The 22,423-nt window shown below is 42.4% G+C and overlaps 1 protein-coding gene across 1 annotated transcript; it reads right to left on the bottom strand.

Moving 5' to 3' along the window:
• Positions 1–12,878: 12,878 nt before the first annotated feature.
• Positions 12,879–22,115, bottom strand: TMEM179 (transmembrane protein 179; the record flags this gene model as incomplete). The annotated part of the gene is made up of 4 exons (XM_082058332.1): positions 12,879–13,058; positions 16,029–16,107; positions 17,555–17,692; positions 21,814–22,115. The coding sequence occupies 4 exons, from the start codon at positions 22,113–22,115 to the stop codon at positions 12,879–12,881; spliced, it is 699 nt and encodes a 232-aa protein (XP_081914458.1).
• Positions 22,116–22,423: the final 308 nt, after the last annotated feature.

Raw genomic sequence — 22,423 nt, 5'->3', positions numbered from 1 at the left:
TGAATTCCCCTGCCACTGCAACTCATCAAAAAGAAAAAATGGTGCTTGATTTTTGGTTGTTTTGCTGTTTTTTTTAAAGAGTGCTGTATCTCCCTGCCTGAACAATCTTCTTCCAAGCAGCCCAAGAACTGTAACCAGGCAGAGGATAAACAGAAACACTTTATGTAGCCTTCTATCAAAAGCAGCAGCAGTGTGACTGAGAACGAGTCAAAAAGATTGCAAAGACAGAAAGAAGTGACTTCTGTGGCCATTCTCATGCTCCTCCTAACATCTCGAAGGCCACAGCAATTGCATTCGGTTCACTGCCAGTCTGAGAAGCAGCTGCAGGAGGAGCATTTAGCTCAGTGGGTGTTTGTGCAAATCGCTCAGGTACCCCAGCTCAGGGGGTAAGTTTCACCACTGCTTCCCTTCCCTCACCCCTGTCTCAGCCCTGCTGTTTAGGTGGTAAAGAGGAAAGCTTTTAAACTTGTGTGCTGGTGAATCTCTGATGAAAATGTTTGGATTGGTGCATGCATGGAACAAAGAGGTCATCACAACTTCCGTTTTCAATGTTTAATGTTTATGACCTTTTTAATGTTCATTTTGAAAGCCTTTGGCAAATTGGTGGTGTTCCTTTTTTTTGGCTCTGGACTGACATGTCCTCCCGGCATGTAGCAACTAGACCTTTCAAAACAGGAGCCTTTTTTGAAGGGACGGTTCCTTCACTGCAAGTCATGGCATATTGCAACAGGAAAGCAAAGCCTGAGCTGACAAGAACTGAGCAATCTCAAGAGGAAGAATAGTAGAGTGAACCCTTCTAGTGTGTTAGCAACCTAGTTTTGGTAACTTTAAAACATGCCAGAGGGTTAAGGTAAAACAGGAACTCATCTCATGATTGTGAGGAGAGATGCTGAGGCAGTGTGAAGTCCATATGCATGGTCACCTCCCTGCATGTGTCCCCAGAAGACAGGCATGGGACCACCTTTCCCTGGGTCTGCTTTAAATGAAAAATGGCAACATTCTCCTTGCTGGGGCCCAACTTTATCAGTGCAAGTGAGAATGTCTATCACATCTGGGCTGTCAGGGAAATTAAGCAGAGGAACAGCTATTCTTGGCTTCTGCCTAGGTTCTGGTTGGGACAGCCTTGGACATGGGCAAAAGCAACACTTGATTTATCAATTGAGGACTTGCCATAGCCCTGTGAGGCCTCCCAGGTCATGATTGTTTACTGCAGGTCAGTCAGACATGTAGCAGGCTACAGAAAGCCAAAACAAGTCCACTACAAAGCCAGAATGTTTGGAATAAATAAAAGCTAAAGCCTATCCTTGGGAGAGTGGTGGCATTCTGCAGGTGAATAAACTGAAGCTGAGAAAGCCAGTGCATCTGTGCAAGGGAATAAAGCAGGTCAAAAATAAGGCTGGGAATATGAGAAAAAATCCCAGCTCCTGGGCTTGAATTTAATTACTTCTGCACAGCTTCACTGTGGACTTACCTGTTTTACTTCCTTCTCAAGCTTTTTTCCCATTCATCCATCCTGCTTACACACATACACACACCCATAAACACATACATCCTTTTCCCACTCGTCTCCTTCTTTCTGTTCATTATCCATCACAGATCTATTCTCACTACTGTGAGATGGATGAGATTTCTCTTTATTCTTGTTCAGTGTTGTTTTCTAGGTGTGGCATCTTTATGAATCCATGAGTTTGAAATAGTCGATAAGAACTATAAAAGTACCCAAAATCAGACATCTTGGGTAACATTTCTCTTTAGTGAAACTCCAGAGGATTGCCCACAAAAAGGTAAAAAAGGAAAAAGACTACAGAATTTATTACAATCAATCAAGATGCTCACCTGAATTCAGGCTGGTGCCAGTGTGGTGAATTGCGTTAGAAGTCAAGAGTCCTGAAGCCACCAGCTGGGAGCAATTATTTAATCCAGCTTAGAAATGGATTGCTTTAAAAGGCTGAAGGAGGAGTGATAAAGGACAGCAATTTTTGAAGCAGATAGTGAGTAGATTACCATGAGCCGTGTCTGGGGTGCTCAAAGAGAAAAGTACAAGGAGGTGTGTGCATGAAAACAGGCTAGAGACAGGGCCTAAAGGTATAAGTGCTGCCTAATATCACTTATGCAATGAGTGTGAAACTAAAGCACAACAGAAATCAGCAGACCACAACAGTATGGGATAAGCAGTTTGACAGTGCTCAGTGCATTCCTGCAGCAGGAGCAGAAGGCAGCTGCTAACACCCTCTTCACAGACTCACCACATCAACAGCACCTGATTGCTCTAGCAGGTGTATCTGTACCCGTACAGAGGAGATAGAAAAGGACACGGTGACATGACACTAGTTTTTTTTTTTTTTTGCATTAACCTTTTAATGCACTCAGCCTCAGTGCAGCTAAAAGGCAGCTCCAAAGACTCCTTCTAATCCCAGTCCCTCCTTTCATCTTCCTAACCCTGCTAGTCTGGAAACAAGTTAATGGAGCAGGAGAAACCCATAGCATCAATTTTAATTGCAATTTCTGTCTTTTGCCACTTTGAAGCAAGAAGAAGGGCTGAAAGCATGTGACTAGAAAAAGGATATTACCAGCTGCCCTCAAGGAATAATTCAGGAACCTCTAAGATAATGGGGTGGACTTGTTTCTTACTAATTCCTCACTCCAGGATTGCTGTTGGGAACCTTTAGGCCCGCCCTGGAAGAGAAAGGTTGATGTTACAAAAAGAAAATTAACCTGTTGGCATTTAGAAAATGAATCTGCCCGTGCTGCCTGTGGTGCCCCTTAACATTTGGTAACAAGCTGCCTTTCTGCTGCATGCTGACATGGGAGCATCTTCTCCTTGTCTGCCATGGCATCAGCATTCACTGCTGGAAGATGGTACCAAAAGAGCTCAGGCAGCTTAAGATGGTTGGCCATATTCTTGACCGTACAAGCTGCAACATGGAGATGCTGAGGAATGAATATGTGAACTAGGATGCTAACAGACTTTGTGAACTATTTTAAAATTTAAACTTAAATTCACTTTCAAAAAACAGGCACAGAAATATGGACTTTTCAAATAATTTATTTGTATATATCACCAAATCATAAAAAGCCAATGCACTGTCCAGCAAAAAGCATCAATATATAAAACACGTTAACTCATTATCAGTAACACTAGAATGTATCACTTATACTGAACCCAGTCCAGCTCCTACTTAAGCCAAAGGAAACTTTGTCAGTGACTCCATTAGCAGAAGGACTGGACTCAGAAGTTTTATTTGCTAGATGTTTACAAAGGGCTATATTAAAATGCTAGTAAAAAGCTTCCCTTTTGAGACTGTATCAAAACAATAATAAACCTCACTCCAATTCTGTTTCTGTCAAATTCATGCAACTAAAGCTCCAAATCAGCAGTCATTACACTGCAGAAGAGCATACAAATCAAGAGAGATAATATTCAAAACAGACCAGGCTCTGCCCTCAGCTTGTGTGGACTGGCATGGCTCCAGAGTGGCTCACAAAGCTTAAGCTATATACACCAGCAAAGGATCTGTCCCTCTACTGCTTTTAACAGTTAGACAAGTTATGAAAAAGTGTTCAGTTTTGTCCCCTAATACCCATAATGCAGGGACCTCTTTAGCAGCATAACACAATGGTTAGTCTAGATTCATATAAAGCTTTTCCCACATGGCTGTAAGAAGAAACAGTATCTCACAAATGCATAAGTCACAGGACATATGTTTCAGAGAGGCTTAAATGCTTTCAGGCATTTATAAGCAAGAAAGATCAGTTTCAGATCTTTGCAGGTTGTACCACACACACACAAAAATGAAACCTTCTAAAATTATCGGTGTTAATGAGCTCTTTCCATAAAGTGGCAAGTTCACAGAGATTTGGGAATGGTCTTTCCTTCCCCACACGAGCCACGAGCTGCACAGGGCAAAGGGCCAGCTGTAGAGTATCTGGATCTGCCAAGGTGGAAGGAAGAGGTTTCCAAAGCAGCCCCTCCAAATCCACTGGCAATGCCAGCACCTTTACGCCAGATATCTGCACAGCTGACACAGGTTGCTCTCTCCAGAAGCTGAATTTAGGCAAACACATACTTCAGGGTGATGCTCTGCAGTTCGTGAAGCCACCTGAGCAGGCTGGGGCTAAGCATGCCAAGCAAAGGCTGAAATTGGTGTCAGCGATGCTGCTGCAGACAGTGCCATGCTGGATCCCTCCCATCGCAGCCTGGAAGCCGAAATCCCTCATAGGAAATGCAATAACACTTCTCCTCACTACCTATTCCTGTTCTGATTTGTGGAACTCTCCTGTCCCCCTCAGCAGTCCCTGTGCCCCACAGGAAGAGATGTGACAAGTAACACCTGATCAGCCTGATGGAGATTAAACCATCTGTGAAATTTGCAGGAATGTTTTTGGAGATGAATGTATCCAGGGGATGGAGATTTCAGTGAAGCATTTGGGTTTTGTTGCTTTGGTTTGGGTTTTTTTGTTTATAAACCTTCCCAAACCTCCTAGCAGTTTACACAATATATTTATTTATCACTTGTGCAGCTTGGGCTGAAAAATATCAATAGTTTTATTGAGAGAGTATTTGACCAGATTTACTCTGATGCCACCAGTCTGCACTGGCTGTGGACCACAACACAGTGGTCCACCCCCTGGAAGGATGCTCTTCAGTACAGAACTTCTTGGCATCATTTAGCAAAAGGACTACTTGCAACTCTGGAAGACTGTGCTTTGATAAGGAGACTGTTAGCGCCTTTTGAAGTCAAATGTTGAACCCTGTTTTGACAATGCTGGTTAGAACTATTGCAGCAGCCTAGAAAGTGGAAAGGGTGAACTGATGAAATCAAGATCCAGTGTGTAGCAGGAAGATGTGCTATATTTCAGACACAAAATATTAGACTTTGCAGTGTTAACAGGGAAAATTAATTTCATCTGCAGCAGGAGTGAGAGTCAAGAGCTCTGGACTGTGTTGTGTAGGTTACCATGACAGACGATTTTCAAACATTCCCCTACCTTAAAATCTCTGGTTTAACATAGCACTCATCTAACTCCACCAGGTTCCTCAGTGGGTTGCTGGCACCAGTCTTGAGAACCTCCTAGAGCAACATGTCACCTGAATCAGGCCTGGCTTATGTAAAGGGAAGGGTTTGACGTCATACCCCACAGAGCCCCAAGTGAGAATAGGGAAAATCACCAACACTAACACTTGTACTTATTTTTTGACAAAAAGTAAAGTTTGCCATAGGAGCTGCAACTTTTCTCACATTCATAAATACTCTTCAGAACCTGCATACAACCAGGAGTTAAACTTGCCAAAATCTTGGGGAGAGATGAGGGGGAAGTAAGGAGCAGATAATGAGTAGTTTTGTCACAGGACTGTTTACTCACTTGTGTGAGAAATCACCCAAGACATCAACAGTAATAATGAATCTTTATTCCCACCCCCTGACAGGTTGTCTCAACCCTCTCTTTACAACATAATCAAGAGGAAAGGGGGAACAAAAACTCCTCAAATTTGGTTTCCACCAGATACAAATAATTCAAGTTATTTCAGTGAGCAGCTCTTGCTGCCAAGTACTTGATCTCCTTGATAAACACCAGAACCACCAGGCCAAAAGTTGTTATCTAGGAATTTCAAGCCAAGTAGCAGAGCTCCAATAGGAGTATTTGAGTGTGATCCAAGATAACACCATGGTGGAAGCATTTGCTCTGGAGATGGAGGCTTGTGTCTCCCAAGAAAAAGGGGGAGATGAAACCTATGCCTCACAGTTACCTGCCAATGGGGAGGACTGGGGAAGGATCATAACAGGCATTTTGACAAGTAGCTCATTTCTTTCTCCCACACCTGTGAAATGTAAATTTTCAGGTAACATATAACTTTCCACATCTAAGAAATCATAGCTACAGGCTTTTTGTTTTGGTGAGGAAAAAAAAAAATGAAACAAAACAAAACAAAATAAAATCATTATTCACCAATCAAAAGGACTATTCACACAGCCTTTCTTGGGTGCCTATGCCCATTTTTTTAGGAATAAGGATCTGACAGGAAGCTAATAAGCCTTAAATCCTTAATCCTTTGGCCATCTATGACAATAGGATTTAGAGTCTCACATGGATTCAGTTCTTTTGACTGTTGTGTGCAATAACAGTTCAAGCAGTTACAGCAGCTATAAGAGGTAGAAAAGTCTAAGCACTAAGGTGAATACATTCATGTTAAACTGTGTTTGCAATATCAGTTCAACTACACTCTTTGGCATTAACAAAAGAAACTAAAGAGAAAGCATTGCTATGTAAATACTCTTCCAAACAGAATGGAAAGATACTATCAATTACATGCCTTCACTAAAATAAGCAGTACTTGCTATATTTTCATTAAATTGCTGTCTAACATCTCAGAAACAAATGTTTTCTGAAAGAGTGCAGTTTTGTTTTTCCCTTCTATGTCAGGAGTACGTCAAAGTGCTGTCTTCTATGCAGTTGTTAGATTCATAAATTATGAAGCGGAATTTTGTCACTTCAAAAAAAATTTAAAATATCTTATGTGTGTATTTGTGCATATTAAAATACAGCTCAGGTTAAGTTTCCTCTTTCTTATGGAGGACAAAAATAGAAACATGCACTTCAAGACATTAAGACCATGAACAGAAATAATTCTAAAACAATTTCAGTGCTCATGAGCCTATCTGAGCATTTTCTCACTGCATGCTGGTGTGGAAACTAGGTGGGCAAAACCTGTCTCTCTTCCCAGGCCACCTAAGCATAAGGAAAGGATGTTTGTAGACTCCAAAGCCTGCATACTAGTGAGCTAAAAATGCCTGTTTCCAACAGCAAAGGAAATGGTTTGAGACACAAATTTAGGATCTGGATAAGGACAGGTTTCCCATTAGCTCAAGGATGTTCACACCCAGGCCTCTGACTTAGAAGACAAGACAAAAGTTTTGTCAAAAGCCAGATTGGTTTGTCACAAAGTACTGTAAGTCTTGTCAGTACGAATGCCTGGGTTTTTCTCAAATTTATCATTTGAATAGTAAAAGTGATTTTAAATGCAATAGGTTTGAGGTGTTGGGCTTCGGAGAAGAGAGACAATAAAAGCCACATTCACCCAAACACCATGTTTGTATGTAGTTTCTTGCACTGAACACTGTGCAGCTGGCACCATTCTGAATTTGCACATTCGATATTGCATTTTCTGAGACCCATCACCCAGATCACTGTGTGATTTGAGGTTGTGTAGAAACCCTGTTTCCACATAAAGCCAATACCATGGCCTGTGGCACACATTTCCCTAGCAAGGGGACCCTACGTTCTGCGCCCAGATCACTCTGAAGAGACTCCTATGCACATCCCCCATTTCTCAGGAGATGGTCTCCAACCATCAACCTAAGGGCTAAGCTGCATGAGATGCAAACAACTGAGCTTAGACCAATATGCAACAAAAACTAAAAGATTCTGGAGGACAAATGAAGGTGAAGCATCGCTTCATATCTCACTGATGAGAGCCTTCAGGTGTCCAGGAGAATCGTGAGTGTCATCTCTCAACCAGTCTTGTATTTCACATGCAACAACCATCGCACCAAGAAATCCCAAAGCCCTCAAACCAGAAATCAGTTCGTCCAGTCTAGCCCTCCATTTCAGAAAATAACACAACCTAGGGCATTCTAATCTCCTATTTACAGTGGGGATTTAGAAGAAACTGGGCAAGTGCACGTGTTTTCTTAAGGTGAGTTTTCAGGTTACTTTAAATACAGAGGGTTAGATTGTTTGGATACTCAGGCACTATGAATCAGCTTAGCCCTTTTGTCCCTTAAGAACTGCACACTAACTTGCCACACTAAAGATCTACCTGAGTTTCTTCAACCATTAAGACCAATAAGTTTTCAAATTAATTCTCCCATCTAAACTCCCGCTACTAAATAACTGTGTTATAAATACATGGGTTTTTTCCCCTTTGACACCTTATCTTTTCTAACAGCAAAAAAAATTACTATTTACAAAAAGACATGCTGGCTGTTTTGAGTCAGAATATTTTGCTGTGTTGCAGAAGAGTACGGTTTGGCAAACAAAGGACTGACAGTCCTATCAAAACATGTTCTGTTTGTCACCTGCAAGTCTGTATTTTAAATGAATTAGTAACAGCACCATGGTCACTGATCATTTAGGAGTCCATGATGCAGAATTCCTCCATCAGGGGAAAAGTACCTCTTGCTCATGCAATATAACTGTAAGGTACGCGCTTCTGTTCCTCACAGCTCTGTTTACATCCTGAGTAATACATAGGTTAAATTGACAGTGCTTTGAGGTGGCCAGGGAACACCTTGAAGGGAAATGTGACTCCCTGTTCCTAACAGAATTAAAGGAAGCTAACATCAGGACAGGATAGGGGAGAGGTTAAAACATCTGCAAAGCCCCATTAGAAACTCATCTCAGCCCTTCAGAAGTCGTGCACTGGCCAGTGCTTTCCTACTCCACTCACACCACATCCACATCCACATCCACATCCACCTCTGAGAAACATACATAACCTATGTATCATTGCACAGATCCCACTACTAAGTAAGAAAAAGGCAGTGTAGAAACCTAAGGCAACCTAACAACTTCTTCGACCTAAGCTGCCTGTTAAGAGAAGAGCTGATATCCGTATCACAAAAGAGCAGTGGAATTATTTCTGGCATGTATCTGTGTAAATTGTATATACACACATATACCACCTCCCTGACACTGAATGCTTTCATGACAAGGTCTGTATACCCAAGCATTCATCAAGGGTTATTATAAAAAGCAGTTTTCTAAGAGACCGTAAAAATATTGCAATAGCACACATCCATCTTTCAGTTTTTAAAGTAAATCATCATGCTCTTTTTTTTGCGATTCCTACTGAAAGACCACAGCTGAAAGATGCCTCATGAATTAGTGGGATAAGACGTTATGGGCATTTGTGCCCCCATGAGGAAGTTCTATTCAAGAAAATGGCTTCAATTGTTTCCCTGTTATAAAAATAATAACAAACAGCATTGATCTAAAAGCTCAAAGAACGCTTGTTAGCTCAGATTTTTCTAATCCTCTGTAGACTGCTGGCAGGGAATTGGCAGGGAAATTAACCACAGATGGTAGCCAGGACACGAGGAATATATTCAATAAAACAAAATAATTGTATGGCAACACCCTGGTGCCTCAGAAAGCAAGATCCAGTTGCATTCAACCAAGTAAGGCTCTCCTTGTGTTACTAGCAACTTTCACAAGCCAAAACAAGGACCTTTTGACAGTGGTTTTAGTATCACAGGGAACATGGTGACTAAACAACCGCATCCCACTTTTTCCACCAGAATGGCTCACAGCTTTGCAATGGGCAGCAGCAAAAGGGGCTGCATGGGCAAAGGCCAAAGAGCTTTTTCCCTTTCCAGAATGTGACAATAAATAAATACAAGTATAAATACCACACAGGGTTCCAGCTCCTTGAATATACCTCTTCCTAGAGTGTTTCCAGAGGCCTGCTTTTGAAGATGGCAAATGAAAAAGGCATTGAAATACCACAGGAATGCAATATTTGACTCAGAGCAACTGCAACTTTTACTGAATCCACACTCTGCACTGGTTGGCAATGGATGACTAAAAGCAGTGGTCATAAATGTGCAAAAGACACACGTGTGAGAGTATAGATATGTAGGTATGTATGTGTGTATAAATAATACTGCTATTCTAACACATTTTCACCCTAGCATCACCAGGTTGTCCTGAGTGTCCAAGCCTTAGAAGAAGCGGTTGCAGAAGCTAAATGTAAACAAAAAAAAAAAGCCTAAGCACGTCCAATAACTGGACATTGCATTATACCCTTTCCACCTTTGAGTCAACTGGAGAGCTTGTCACTAAATGCTCTGCCTTCTCACCTGCCCAGGGGCTTCCTTCAAAATCAGCTTTGCTTTTAAGCATCGTTAACGCTTGTAAGCTGTGTACCAGCCTCATACCACCTGGACAAGTGAGGGGAGCTGGGGAAAAGAGACTGTGATGCATGTAGAACTGAGAGAAGACCCTCAGTCTCTTTTCAGTTTACATGTCAACTCCAACAGCCAAGATGCTTCCAACTCATGGGCACTGAAATGCAGCTGTGGTTGGAAGGATTCACCCAGGTAAAGGAATTGGAGAGGCTAAGCTTTGAGACCAAAATTAATAGGTGAGGCTGTACATGTATTTGGGTTGGGCTGGACTTTCCAAAGGCTGAAGTGAGGTATTTCACTTCTATTGACTTTTACTTGGAGGTGGGATCCCAGCTGCCACAGGTGCTTTAAAGATCTCACTTTTTGTCTACTGAGTTGCAGAACAATGAAGATAGTGTCAGGGTGACAAATGCTACTGAAAATGCTAACCACAAAAGTCAGTAAGAGTAAAAACCCCAAGACCAGTCTTTGTTGCTTCTTATGGAAGTGGAAAGGAGAAAAAGACCCCGAGATAGAAGAAAAGAGAGGGAGAAGAGAGCATCAGCTCTCGACAAACTCACCAATGAGCAGCATCTTCTTCCTCCTCACAACGAGAAACAAGGCTTGAACCCTGGTATCTCAGAGCAAGGATGAGGAGGAGACACATGCCATCTTCTGCTTCCTGTTTCATCAAAATCCCAGGCAAGACTAGGATCGGTGGTCCCAACCCACATATTACTTCAGCCTAAGCCTGATTTGGCACATACATAAAATGTATTATAGAACACAGCAGCGTAGTTCCATGTGAGGAGTAAGGCATGCACTGAATTTGTGGGAAGAGACATTACTGCTAAATCCTAAATTCAAAATGAGACTGGAAGGAGAAATGGTTTATTTTACAGTTGGAGAAACAACTGGGGAAACATAGGAAGCAGACCAACTCTCAGGATCCAAGTCCTTCTTCAAGGTATGAAGGGTAAGGTCATGCCCTGGCAAAGGAAGGTCTTAGGTACCTGCGAGAGTGTATCTCTTCTTAGACCAAACGAACAAGAAAATGACATTCTAACAGTCCTGAACTCTGAATTTTAAATAGGTATTAACTTGATCTCTGATTGCCTATTCAGGAACTCCTCCTCTGATGCCAATTCACAAAAAAGCTACCGCTTTCAAAGGGATTGCATTCTCTTGTGGGCAGAAATCATGCTGAAAAAAACAATATCTCTTTACAGACAGCTGTGGCCAGCTGGGGCTATAAGCGATGTTCACAGAACCGGCTCACTGCTAACAGTCCATGGAGGGTTTTTTCCCTAAACCTATGAGAGCAATTTGGCTGTTAATTGTAGTGTTAGGTTTTATTCCCTAAATGCTTACAAACTCAGGGATTTGTTGTGACTTCAAATTCCATTTCAAGGAAGCGTTTAAGCAGGTATTTAACTTCAAGTACCAGATAGTCCCCACAAGACAACAATAACACTACATGGTTGTGCTCGCCCCAGGCTTGAGCTCTGACGGGGCAGAAGCCTGCTGTCTTCTCTCCCCAACCTCCTTATTTACCAGGCAATACAGATACGCATGGTTTGCACTCGTGTTGCAATAATTTGAGTCTCAACTCAAAAACAGCTGCCACTGGAAGTGTCTATGTGCTCACAAACATTCTTCTTCACCCTAACCTTAACTGCTTGCTTAAGTTTTCTGCTGAATTGAGGTCTGTTGTGCAGTTTGTGCCCAGGGACAGCTGCCTAATTGTGGTACAACTTTACTTCTCTGCCTTCAAATATAACACTCATCAGAGTGACTCTCACCAATTATCAAATCTACTTCTCTCAACCATCCACCTTATTTGTTGAAACACTGGTCAAGCAAAACCAAACACAACAAAGTCACTAGTGAGCTTTGTGAAAATAACAGTTCTTCCTTTTCACAGCAAAATTCATCAGCCCTGGAACTCCTGCCCGTGAGTGGGGACAAAGGACCCATTCAACACTGAACTACCTATAAAATACCTCAGTTGTCTGAGCCCCTTGCTGTGTTTATAGATATATAGAGATATCTAAAATGCAAATGTTTACAGTAATTTTGCATACCCTACATGAAATAAATATCACAAGTAAATTCTAATACTCAAAACTGAATAATATACAATGTTAGGGACCAAGTTACATTTATAAATGCACAAACATTAATACTATCTATTCAGCCTAATTTCTCAGTGTGCAAGCTTCAGCAATTGCTAGATACACTACACTTCAAGATTAATAATAAATGTTGGTCATGCCAAAATCTAAGGAGAAACATAACAACAAAAATTCTCCACCATCCTTCTAAATGATACACAGTTTTTGACATATACCATAATAATATAGTGGTTTCATGAAATTCATTAACACCGTCCAATATCAAATATCAAGTTTGGAACACAGGTCTCTATGTTCTAAATGAACCCAAAATCAGGTCAGGAGCAACAGGTTTGTCAACATTGCGTCCACACATTGCAAAAGCAGAGACAGCAAGAGCCTGTACCTGGACCAGAGCTGCGATTACCCAGAATAAAGCGAGAACAGGGGCAGCTTAATGGGCAGAATGGAGGAGAGGGAGAAAAGAAGAACTGGACACAGCTCCAGTTACAGCTGTGGTTGTAGAATAGTTTGAAGAAAGAGCCTAGACTCTGTAGCCTAGTCTTGCCAGCATGGTCCTCAAGATTGGTCCCTGCCCCAAAAGTCAGTGACAGCATGTAGGAGTTCTGCGAGCAAGAGCAGGTTACAGGTTGTGCCTGCACAAGACAGAAAGTTTGTTGTTCACTTGGGGCCATTCACTCTCTATATCCTAATATAAGTATTTCTGCCAACAATTTCTCATGGAGGAAGTGGGTGATTCGCAAGTACATCTCTTTTCAGGAAATAAATATCTCACACACTCAATACCCTGACTCAACTTCAGCTCACACTATGGAATAATAAAATCTACATCCTGCCCTGGCATGTTGCTTACATTTTAGATCATGCCACTTTTTTCATCTTGCAAAGAGGTTCGTGAAGAGGATCTTCCTAGCAACAGCTCCTTCTCATGGATCAGGCTATCTAGCAGGTCCTCCTGTCTGTAGTTGTGATAAACCTTCAGGAAAGCCAGAATGGTAATTCCCAGCCAAGTCAGCCAGGCAGCCCAGAGACCAAACTAGAGAAGAAAAGAAATTACAAAGAAGTCAGCACTGTGTTGTAAAAACAAAGTCAACTGTCCAAGTGAATATTCAAATCTCAGCTTGACCAAAACTCCCAGAGTCATGGCAAATTACACCCAATGAGGTCCTGGCCCCACTGCTCCTTAACTCTGTCAAGTTATTCTTATCTTAAAATTAAAAAAAAAATCTCTTTATGTACTAGAAAAACTGAAGCAAAAATATACTAAGTACAATAATGAAAACAAAAAAAATCTGTATAATGCAGGTGCATCCATTGAACCTCCCATATCTGACATTCTGGCTGGCCAAAAATTCTTAGGATTATTCCACTTTTGTTACTTTAGAACTGCAATATGTTTTAAGACATTTTCCCAAACTTTCTTCCCAAGTTTTTTGGGCCTACCACTACCCCTGGAGAAGTATACATTTTAAGGTATTTCTATTCAAAATATTGTTGAGGAAATGTTCCAAACCAAACTGTTACACTCTGAGGTAACTGGTTGACATTAGCATGAACTTGGACAGAAAGAGAAACTCACTTCAATCCACCCACGTTCCTAGTAGCTCATTTATATCTGGCAGGAGGTACTTGGGCTTAAAAGCCTCAGATCTGCAATAGGTTCCATGACTAACATGTCTGTCTCTCTTGCTTAACTTCATAGAAATAATTACATTTTCATTGGTACAGGTACATGAATGGTGGCTTTCCTGCCTCAGAGGAGGCTCATTTGTAGTAAGACTTTATGGCAGAAATTCCAGTTTAATTCTATGATGCCTGTAGCAAAGAAACATTAATTTAATCCCCGTATTTCAGTTTTGACATACCGCATTTTTAATTAGAAAAATACAACAGTTTAAACACTTCCGGACAGTAATACAGCTGGTTACTCTAATAGCCAATTTAGATAAGCAAGGGCCAGCGTTTTTTAAAGGGAGTTTATCTTCCTGTATATCTTCCGTACCTGGAAATTCTGTTTAGTGTTTTTCTGCATACTACAATTACCTCAGTTCACCAGTAAAGAATATTTTTGCATTATTCTACAAACCTTGGAAATAAGAGAGATTAATTTGGCTTTATATGACCATATCTAAAGAATTGGAAGTTTTGCATTTATTTCTTAAACACCACTCCATTAATTAAATATTATAGCAAAGACACTCAGATATCTGCTACTGCTGTGGTCCTCTCAGTATATTTGATATGAAAGAATCTACATGGATTTAGCCAATTTCAGTGAAGCTTCCAAAGCTATTCTGATGTATTGGAAGCATCTGAATGGAAGAAAGGTGAGAGAGACTGTGCGTGTGTGTGTTTCTGTGTGTTTGTACACGCACATACACATGTGCCAAATATCCAAAGCTGTTATTAAGCTGCATGTTCTTCCCTTCCAGATTTTATATGAAGCCCATATTTGTAATTCTGATATTGTCGGCAATCTTGCTATCTCCATTCAGACCACTGTTTCTCAGTGCAGTCTACTGTAGGAAATTATTGCACTCACAAGGAAATGTTTGCTTTAGCTGTTAAGTCGTCTGTCCTTGAATTTTTCTTCCTATTCTTTCAAAGAAATTTATTTGCCCTCCATAGATAGAGCCATTCTCATGCCTTCATCCAACTCTGTTGACCATACCCTGGATATCAGAAAACAATGCTGCAGGACTTTGTTCCATGCTTGGCACTTTCTTCAAACAGTCATAATCAGGATTCACTTTGACACCACTGGGCTCAGCTTTTGAAGCCAGACTGTTTTCCTGGAGCTGTTTTGCTCCCAGGATCCTTGTGCTTAGCTGTTTGCAGAGCTTGGAGGCTGCACCTTGCAGGTTAGTTCTACCCAGAAACACCTCGAGGGATGTGGATCCGTGTGGGGAGCTGCATCCAACAGCTTGGACTGGTCCTTCTACACTGTGATACGTTAACTCTCCTCCAACTGAAGTTCTATGTGCATGGACCTGGACTTTTTAGGCATGGCTCCCTGTTAGAGAAATATGTTCTCTTGCACATATGTTACAAATTGCCCATAACAAGGTGGACACAGACATTTAGTTCCCATGAACCCAAAGCTATAGACTGGTAACTGGTTTACTTCTGCTACTCTCCCAATAGCTGGCAGATTAGGAGCCAATGGTAAAAGCCACTGCAAAATGCAGCCTGGCCTTGGGCTAGTGTCATATGAAGGGGTCACTTTTATGGCATATTTCTGTCCTACATGCAGATATATCCGAGCTCAGTGTTTAGGTGTCAGTGTTGGCAATGAAGACACGTCCAAGAGACACGGTTACCTTCAAGGACGGCCCCAGGCAAACAAAAGCCTCTTCCCATGTGGGACAACATCAGAAGCATGTGTATGGGTACATCCTTGCATGGATGGGGTCATTCTCCTTGAAGAACTAGTAGTATGTGCCCACATGCACAAGTGCTCAAGTCCCAGTGTTCACAGACTTTAGTTGTTGACTTAGAGCTAGCATATTCAATACAAAGTTCTGACAGCCTCAGAGGTCTAATTCTCAAAGATTCATCAGAAAATAGCTCTATCTAAGTAACAGTAACCTCTGATAATTTTCAGTGGTCTGATATTTACATGGGTTCAGGTAATCTCAGACAAACTAACGTAAGGCAAAGCTAATAGCTCCATGATCAAACATTATTCCCAACAACAGTGAAGAGCTCCAGGACATCAGAATGTTGCAACCTTTACAGATCATATTCTTTGGAAAAACAAAAAATTTTCCATCATGAGTAACAACATCAGTAGTGAAGTCAGGTTTTGACATGTTCACATTCAAAACTATGTTTTGAATTTGAAATGCAAATGTGCCCATTACTATCATCCTGATTCAGTACTTGCTGAAGTCAGTGGAAACATTCCCATTGATTTTAGAGGAATGGTAGTTCAGCTCCAACAATCCCAGATCAGTGCGCAAATGATAAAAGAACTGGAATAGAATCATGACCTGGTCTGACCTACCTGTGCAATAGCAAACTGGTCATAGAAAGCAGAGTTTTCTAAGTTCAGTTCAAGATCTATATCCTGTAATTCTTCACAGCTATCCAAAGAAGGCATTTGGAGAGGAGAAAAGAAAATTATTTCAGAGATTCTGAACAGGCAAACTAAACATAAAATGAAGCAGCATCTTACATATGTTTCAAAGAGTCACAACAGCAAGTTCTATTAAAAGATACTTAAGTTATTGAAGTAACCAGGTTGCTTATCAATATTCTCTAAAACTAGACTAAAAGAGGCATGTAATTACTTTCTTTAAAAAACTGTATAATTATGTAAGTGATAACACTAGTCTTCTGTAAGTGGAACTGTAATAGTTATTATGAAAACAATATACTTAAAGCCCTCTTCTCCCGCTACCCCCAAGCCTCCCACATACACCTATCTGGCATCACCCCAGCTTGCTGCCCTGAGTGAAAAAAAATGTATGAGCCTCTGTTACCTTTTGACTTCATCAGGAAAAGCCTCAGAAGAAGGGATTGTGTGGGTGTTTTTGTTTTGGATGCTCCAGCAAGGAGACGATACTCTGATGGTAAGATAGAGGCTGCCTACAGATTTTACAAATAACTTGGACTTTTACTGGTGTGAAAAAAATCCCAGGATTTTGAGGTTGTCATTTCTATCTCTTGGTTGATTTCTGCAGCCTCTTCTCTCTCCTTTTCAGTGCTGTCAGTCATCTTGGGTTCTTATCCAAATATTCAATTAGACATTTTTTGTAATAGAATTTTTAACCAAATATTCAAATAATTCGATTAACCATTTCAGGCCTAAACAGAACATTTACTATGGCATTTTACAACATATGACAATGTGCAACATAAATGTATGCTTTAAGTAGTACATTTATTCAATATCATATGACATAAAATGTCAACTTTTTCTCTCTCTTCATTTTTATTAGTTTGATAGGAAAAATCTACCTAAACTGACCATCTTTCTCCTAAGGAGCATAAGCATCATGGGATACAGCAGTCCGTTTTAAGAAGTTCTACATTCTGTGCACTGTAAGAAAATGCCAACCATCTGTACTTTCCACTTACAAAGTACCTTCCATTCTTCAGCTCCAGGACATCCACAGCACCACTATGAGGGCAGCACCTTTATACCAGTTTTTGGATGGTGGGTTGATAACAGAGCCAGGCAGCAAGCCAGGAGCCCTGAGTCCCAGTTCCCTGCCCTACTCACAAGACTGCCCTCCCTCATTCTGACAGCATTTCCAAGTCTAGCTCCTCTTTTGCTTATGATTATGACTCTTAAAGAGACCATGAAATGCTGTGGAAACTGTACTTTTTTTGTGGGAAACTAAATGCATAAAAAGTTTGATTTGTTGTTTTTATTGCAGATTAAAAAAATCTGGATTTCCACATAACAAATGCCTTCTTCCCATTGCTCACCTTACATGTAATAACTACAGTTTGTAACACTACTGTTCATGTGTGCATACATGAGAAATAAAAAAAAAGGAAGAAAATGTATTCTTCAATACTAACCTATTTGGCATGCTTCCTTTTTCAGTAATTGCATCACACCACATGTTAAATCCTACACTCACTATAGTGCTAGCAATAAATGTGATAAACACCACAAAGGCGCTGATCAGCAGATTCAGGAAGGCATAAAAGAAAGAGCTGCAATAAAAGGAAGAAAAATGTAACTCATAAACAGCTGAAACACAACATCAGCAGTCTCTCTAAGCAGCATACACTGGGCACAAAGATAACACTTTCCATTTGAAACACATCTGCTTTAATTAAGAACACCTAATACATTGAAAAACTATGGATTATGATTTTGAGTCACATTATCTTCATTTGTAGAGTGCCTTTGATTTTGATTTTTTTTTCCCCATAAGAGGATGGGTCTTAAATCATAAATACCAAGTGGCGATTGTTCATATACAGCATGGCTTTCATTAGCTGTAATGATGAAAATTACCATTGTTAAAATAAATGTCATTAGCTCAAATTATGTAGTAACTGGAGCTAAAATTATTTCATGACTAAAGTGATAATTGGGACAAAAATTGCCTAGGAGAGGGAAACTAAAAATAAAACAACACAGTACTGATAGCTATAATCATTTTAAGCAATATAACACAAGGTACTGCCATCATAGGACACGAATTTCAGTTTTATGAGCAATTTGCAGAGCAGACCAGCTTCTCCAGCGTCTTCTCTGGATTTCTTGTCATTATGTTATTTCTGCAGTTGAATGTCATTTACCTCAGCTCCATTAAGTCTGTGCAACCAGGGTCAGCCCCAGGCACCTGCTATGTTTGGAATGGTATGGAGTGGGATACTTATAGTGGTCCCATAAGGCCAAGGAATTGTCCACTCATTTTCCAGCCTTGCGGCTTAACTTCCCCCCTTAATTCTAGCTAGTAAACACTTTTTAATTTTTGTCTCATTCATCTGACCAAGCCCTTCTCTGCTTGCAATGGCTATTGGTGGCACTTGGAAAGCGTTACTATCTAAAACCTCAATCTCTGCTCTAGTTTGAAGAAACGTTGTCAACCCCAGGAGGCAGATCATCTAATTCAGGTTAGATGGCAAGGATGAATATGATGAATTTCCCGTCAGTACAACTTTCATTATGCCCATGATGGAAGGAGTCTACTCACCACAAAGAACAAAAAAACAGTAATTTCTTTTCACTGGTGGCTTATTAAATGAAAAGCTGAGAGGCTTTTTGAGTCAGTGTTTGAATCCTGGGAAGGTTCTGTGCTGGTCACTCCTAATTTGTTCAGATTATGCATGCAGACACATACGTAACCTCAGAAGGACTTCTTTAAAATGAGATGAGGAAACAATTGCCAATGGGGCTAGAATGTTTGTTCCTGGATTGATGTGGTTTTAGAGAGATTATCTAGGTTCTCTCCAAAGTGACAGTCATCCCGCCCCAACACTGGCAGAAAAATGAAATAAACCACCTTCCAAAAGTGCCTTTACTGTAGTAGGAGCTGGATGCTCGGACACCTGACTTCTACGTGATCATTGAGATGAATCCTACTCTTGTCCTTTGGTTTCACTGGACTTGGCAGACCAGATCAGCTCCTCTCTGGTGAGTGCTGGGGTCACCCATATAGCAGAGGGAGCCAGTATGAACACACTGTGGCTTTGCATGGCCACTGGCCCTGCCCCAATTTCACACACCTTGCCTGGATTTCATCCCAGGTGTCACTAAAGCCATATCTACTCTGTGCACCTCAGCAGGGTATGCTGGCCTCAGAGGCAGAAATGACTTGAGCTGTCCACTGAATAAAAACAGAGCTGACACTAGAATTAGTTAACAGCTCTAGAAAAGGAACAGTTTGCAGGAGTATTCAGTGGGTCATTAACAGCCCGGGACCTTGAGTCCTCTCTCTGCTTCCTACCCTGCAGCACAATTGGGGCCAACATCCAGAAATGGACTTTGCACCAGAAGGGCAGAGCTCAGAATTGCACTTGATTTGCACCAGGCAGTCAGTAACCATCACTGTGTGCTGATGGTTCCTCAGACCAGGGCATCCTGCTAGAGAACTGTGCTGATCTGTCTCTCTACCTCACCTATTTTTCTCCTTAGTCTACACAATCCAGATAGAGTGAATGCCTTGTAACTGTAAATGCTTACACTTGGAAGTAATTTTGCAATCCTATTAGTGAAGTATCTGAGTTGTACCTCAACCTTTCAGCTGAGTTGACTAGTCCTAGGCCCAGAGTGTGGCTGGCAGCCAGCACTTGCTTTTCCTACTCCTGCGGTAACTCAAGCTCTGTCTGTCCCTGAGGCAAGGGGTGCTGAGACCCTGTTGAGAAGGACTTTTAGCAGTCCTGATTATCTGACAGCAATCATTCAAAGCCATTGCACATGAAGACTGGCCATCTTCCTAGGATGCACAGGCTGCTAATCCTGACCGCCTCAGGTCAACTTATTCTAGAACTGGCCCAGCAGCAATGATCACGTTCAAAAGGATCAGCAGTGATGTTGTTCTGGTCCTTCCTCAATTATCTCTAACCAGAAATCGCAATTATCTTTTATGGTGAGGAGCTCACACTCATCTCTCCATCCAAACGGGCCTGTTTTCACGCCTATTTGAAGCATTAACAAATGACTGTCTAAAATCAGAACAGAATGTGTCCTGACTGCTTTTCAGACAGACAGTGGCAGATCTGGCACAGGACAGACCTTCCTTCTTATTACAAAACTGCTGGTTTCAAGCATCTTCACTCTCATCCTGTTTAAACCCTCTGTGATTCTCAATGGCTACTCCATCATACCACTTTGCTCCATCTTTGCTCCGCATCACCCCACAGCCTTGTGCCTCCTTTCTTGCATGGAACAATTGTGATCAACAATTGCGATCAACTGTTAATGCTCAGCCCAAAGGAGCCTAAAAGAAACTTCTAAAGGGACCATTTTCAGGTGCCTGCCCAACAGTTTCGAACTAAATAGCCACATTTGGGAACAGGCCAAATATCTGATTCAAATTTTACTATTACAAGGTTTTTTCTAATGGTTTCTTCCAAAAGTTAACTAGTTCTGAACTGCAAAACTGAAAAAAAGCATCTGGATTCAACTAACCCTCTATAGGTTTCTGATCACCCAAGGAAGATGAATTCAAATGTATTAAGAAGTCCATGACTATACTTAAATATTGTAAGGTACATTTTAATATGGAAATAAGTTTCTGGTCTATACTTACTATAGCATGCTGCAGTATTAGGCAGCCTGAGAGTGCTTGAAAGGTGTCAGAGAGACAACACTGCTAACTGGTCCCCAATATTACCAACATCAGTCTGTCTAAAAGCCCAGATGGGCATAACAGCCACTGACCCAAGAAACCTCCAATCCAAATAGACCTGGACACCAGTGATTTATCCTTGGCATGGTCCCTAAACCATGGGAAAATGGCTTTCCTAGTCTAGACAGCCACCAGTGTGTGTTCCTGCACTCCCACCTCTGTGCAGATGGATGCTTGGAGGACTCTGGTCCCGTAGCACCCACAGGCTGGGTTACCTGTGCCAGGTGCTCTAACCAGAGTGGCAGAACAAGACCCAAGAGAGACAAGCACAAAGCACCGTTCTTCAGAGCTGCTGCCTGGACCACCAAGCCTCTCATTATACCTGCTGTGGTCTGATGGCCCTTGGTTTGTCTGAGCACAGTAACCAGCTGCCAGTGCAACCCTGCGGCTGCTGCAGGGAGCACTCAGCATTGCTCTCATGTCGTAACCAAGCAATAGTTGTTCTCTGCAATAGTTGCCATGTCCACCACAAAAGCAAGATAAAAATAGAGGGGGACCACCAACTGCTCCCTTCTGCCCCTGCCATGCATAAACACGTTGTTTCAAGATTTTTCATGCACTTGGTGTACATATGGGGAAGGCCTGCCTTTGCAGGGACATGTAGTGGAACGATGGTCAGGAGGCACCTGTGAGCCCCAGCCTCAAGCATCATCCCACAGCTCCCAGCACCCTCCATGCCCACCACACCTGAGCTGGCCAGATGCTGCTCCCAGACAGGCAAAGGGCAGCAGGCACATAGCAGTGCATCTGGCCCCCCCCACCTCAAACCCCTGCAGAGGGGTATGAACTGGAGAGGGCCCTGGACACAGGTGTACGTGGTGTGTGTGCATACAGACACAGGAAATACACAGATTCACACCAAACCCCTCTAGGGAGCAGGATGGTCTGGATTGTGGAAAGCCCGGCTGCTCCCACTTGCCCCAGACTGCAGGAGGGGTGGGCACCGCCTGACTTCCCCGGGGGGGTACTTACTCCTCGTGCCCTTTGCAGAGGAAGAAGAGGGTCCTCCAGGCCTGCACTGTGGCCAGCAGCAGGGAGAGGAGCCCGGTGAAGATGCTGAAGCGGCAGGCGGCCTCAGGCCCCCACTCCTGCACGGTGAAGCGCTGCCTCTCCACCGTCAGGTTGGCGTTGAGCCACATGCCCTCGGTGAAGAGCAGGCACCGGCCGTGGAAGTCGTTGCCATTCTCAGAGAGAGGTACCACCACGATGAAGCTGAAGAGGAAGGCCAGGAAGTAGCAGATGCACTGAGCGAAGAGGAAATTGCTGAGCGCCATGTCCGCGGCTCTGCGCAGGCAGAGGGAGGGATGGAGGGAGGGATGGAGAAGGGAGGGATGCGGGAGGGAGGGATGCGGGGCGGGAGGAGGGGGAGGATGGGGGGATGAAGGGAGGAAGCCCGCAGCAGCAGGGGGTGGGGAGGGAGGATGCGCAGTGCAATGCAGTGCAATGCAATGCAATGCCTCCTCCGGGTACCGCTGCTGCCTCTCCCGCGGCCGGACCTGCCCCACTGATGGCTTCAGGGCTTGCGGGGGAGGAGGGTGGGGAGTGAAGAGAAAGAGCTGTCACAAGGGATCCTTCTTCTTCG

This window comes from Streptopelia decaocto, assembly GCF_964273445.1.
Source record: "Streptopelia decaocto genome assembly, chromosome: 7".
NCBI lineage: Eukaryota > Metazoa > Chordata > Aves > Columbiformes > Columbidae > Streptopelia > Streptopelia decaocto.
This window is presented reverse-complemented; position numbering and strand designations above follow the sequence as displayed.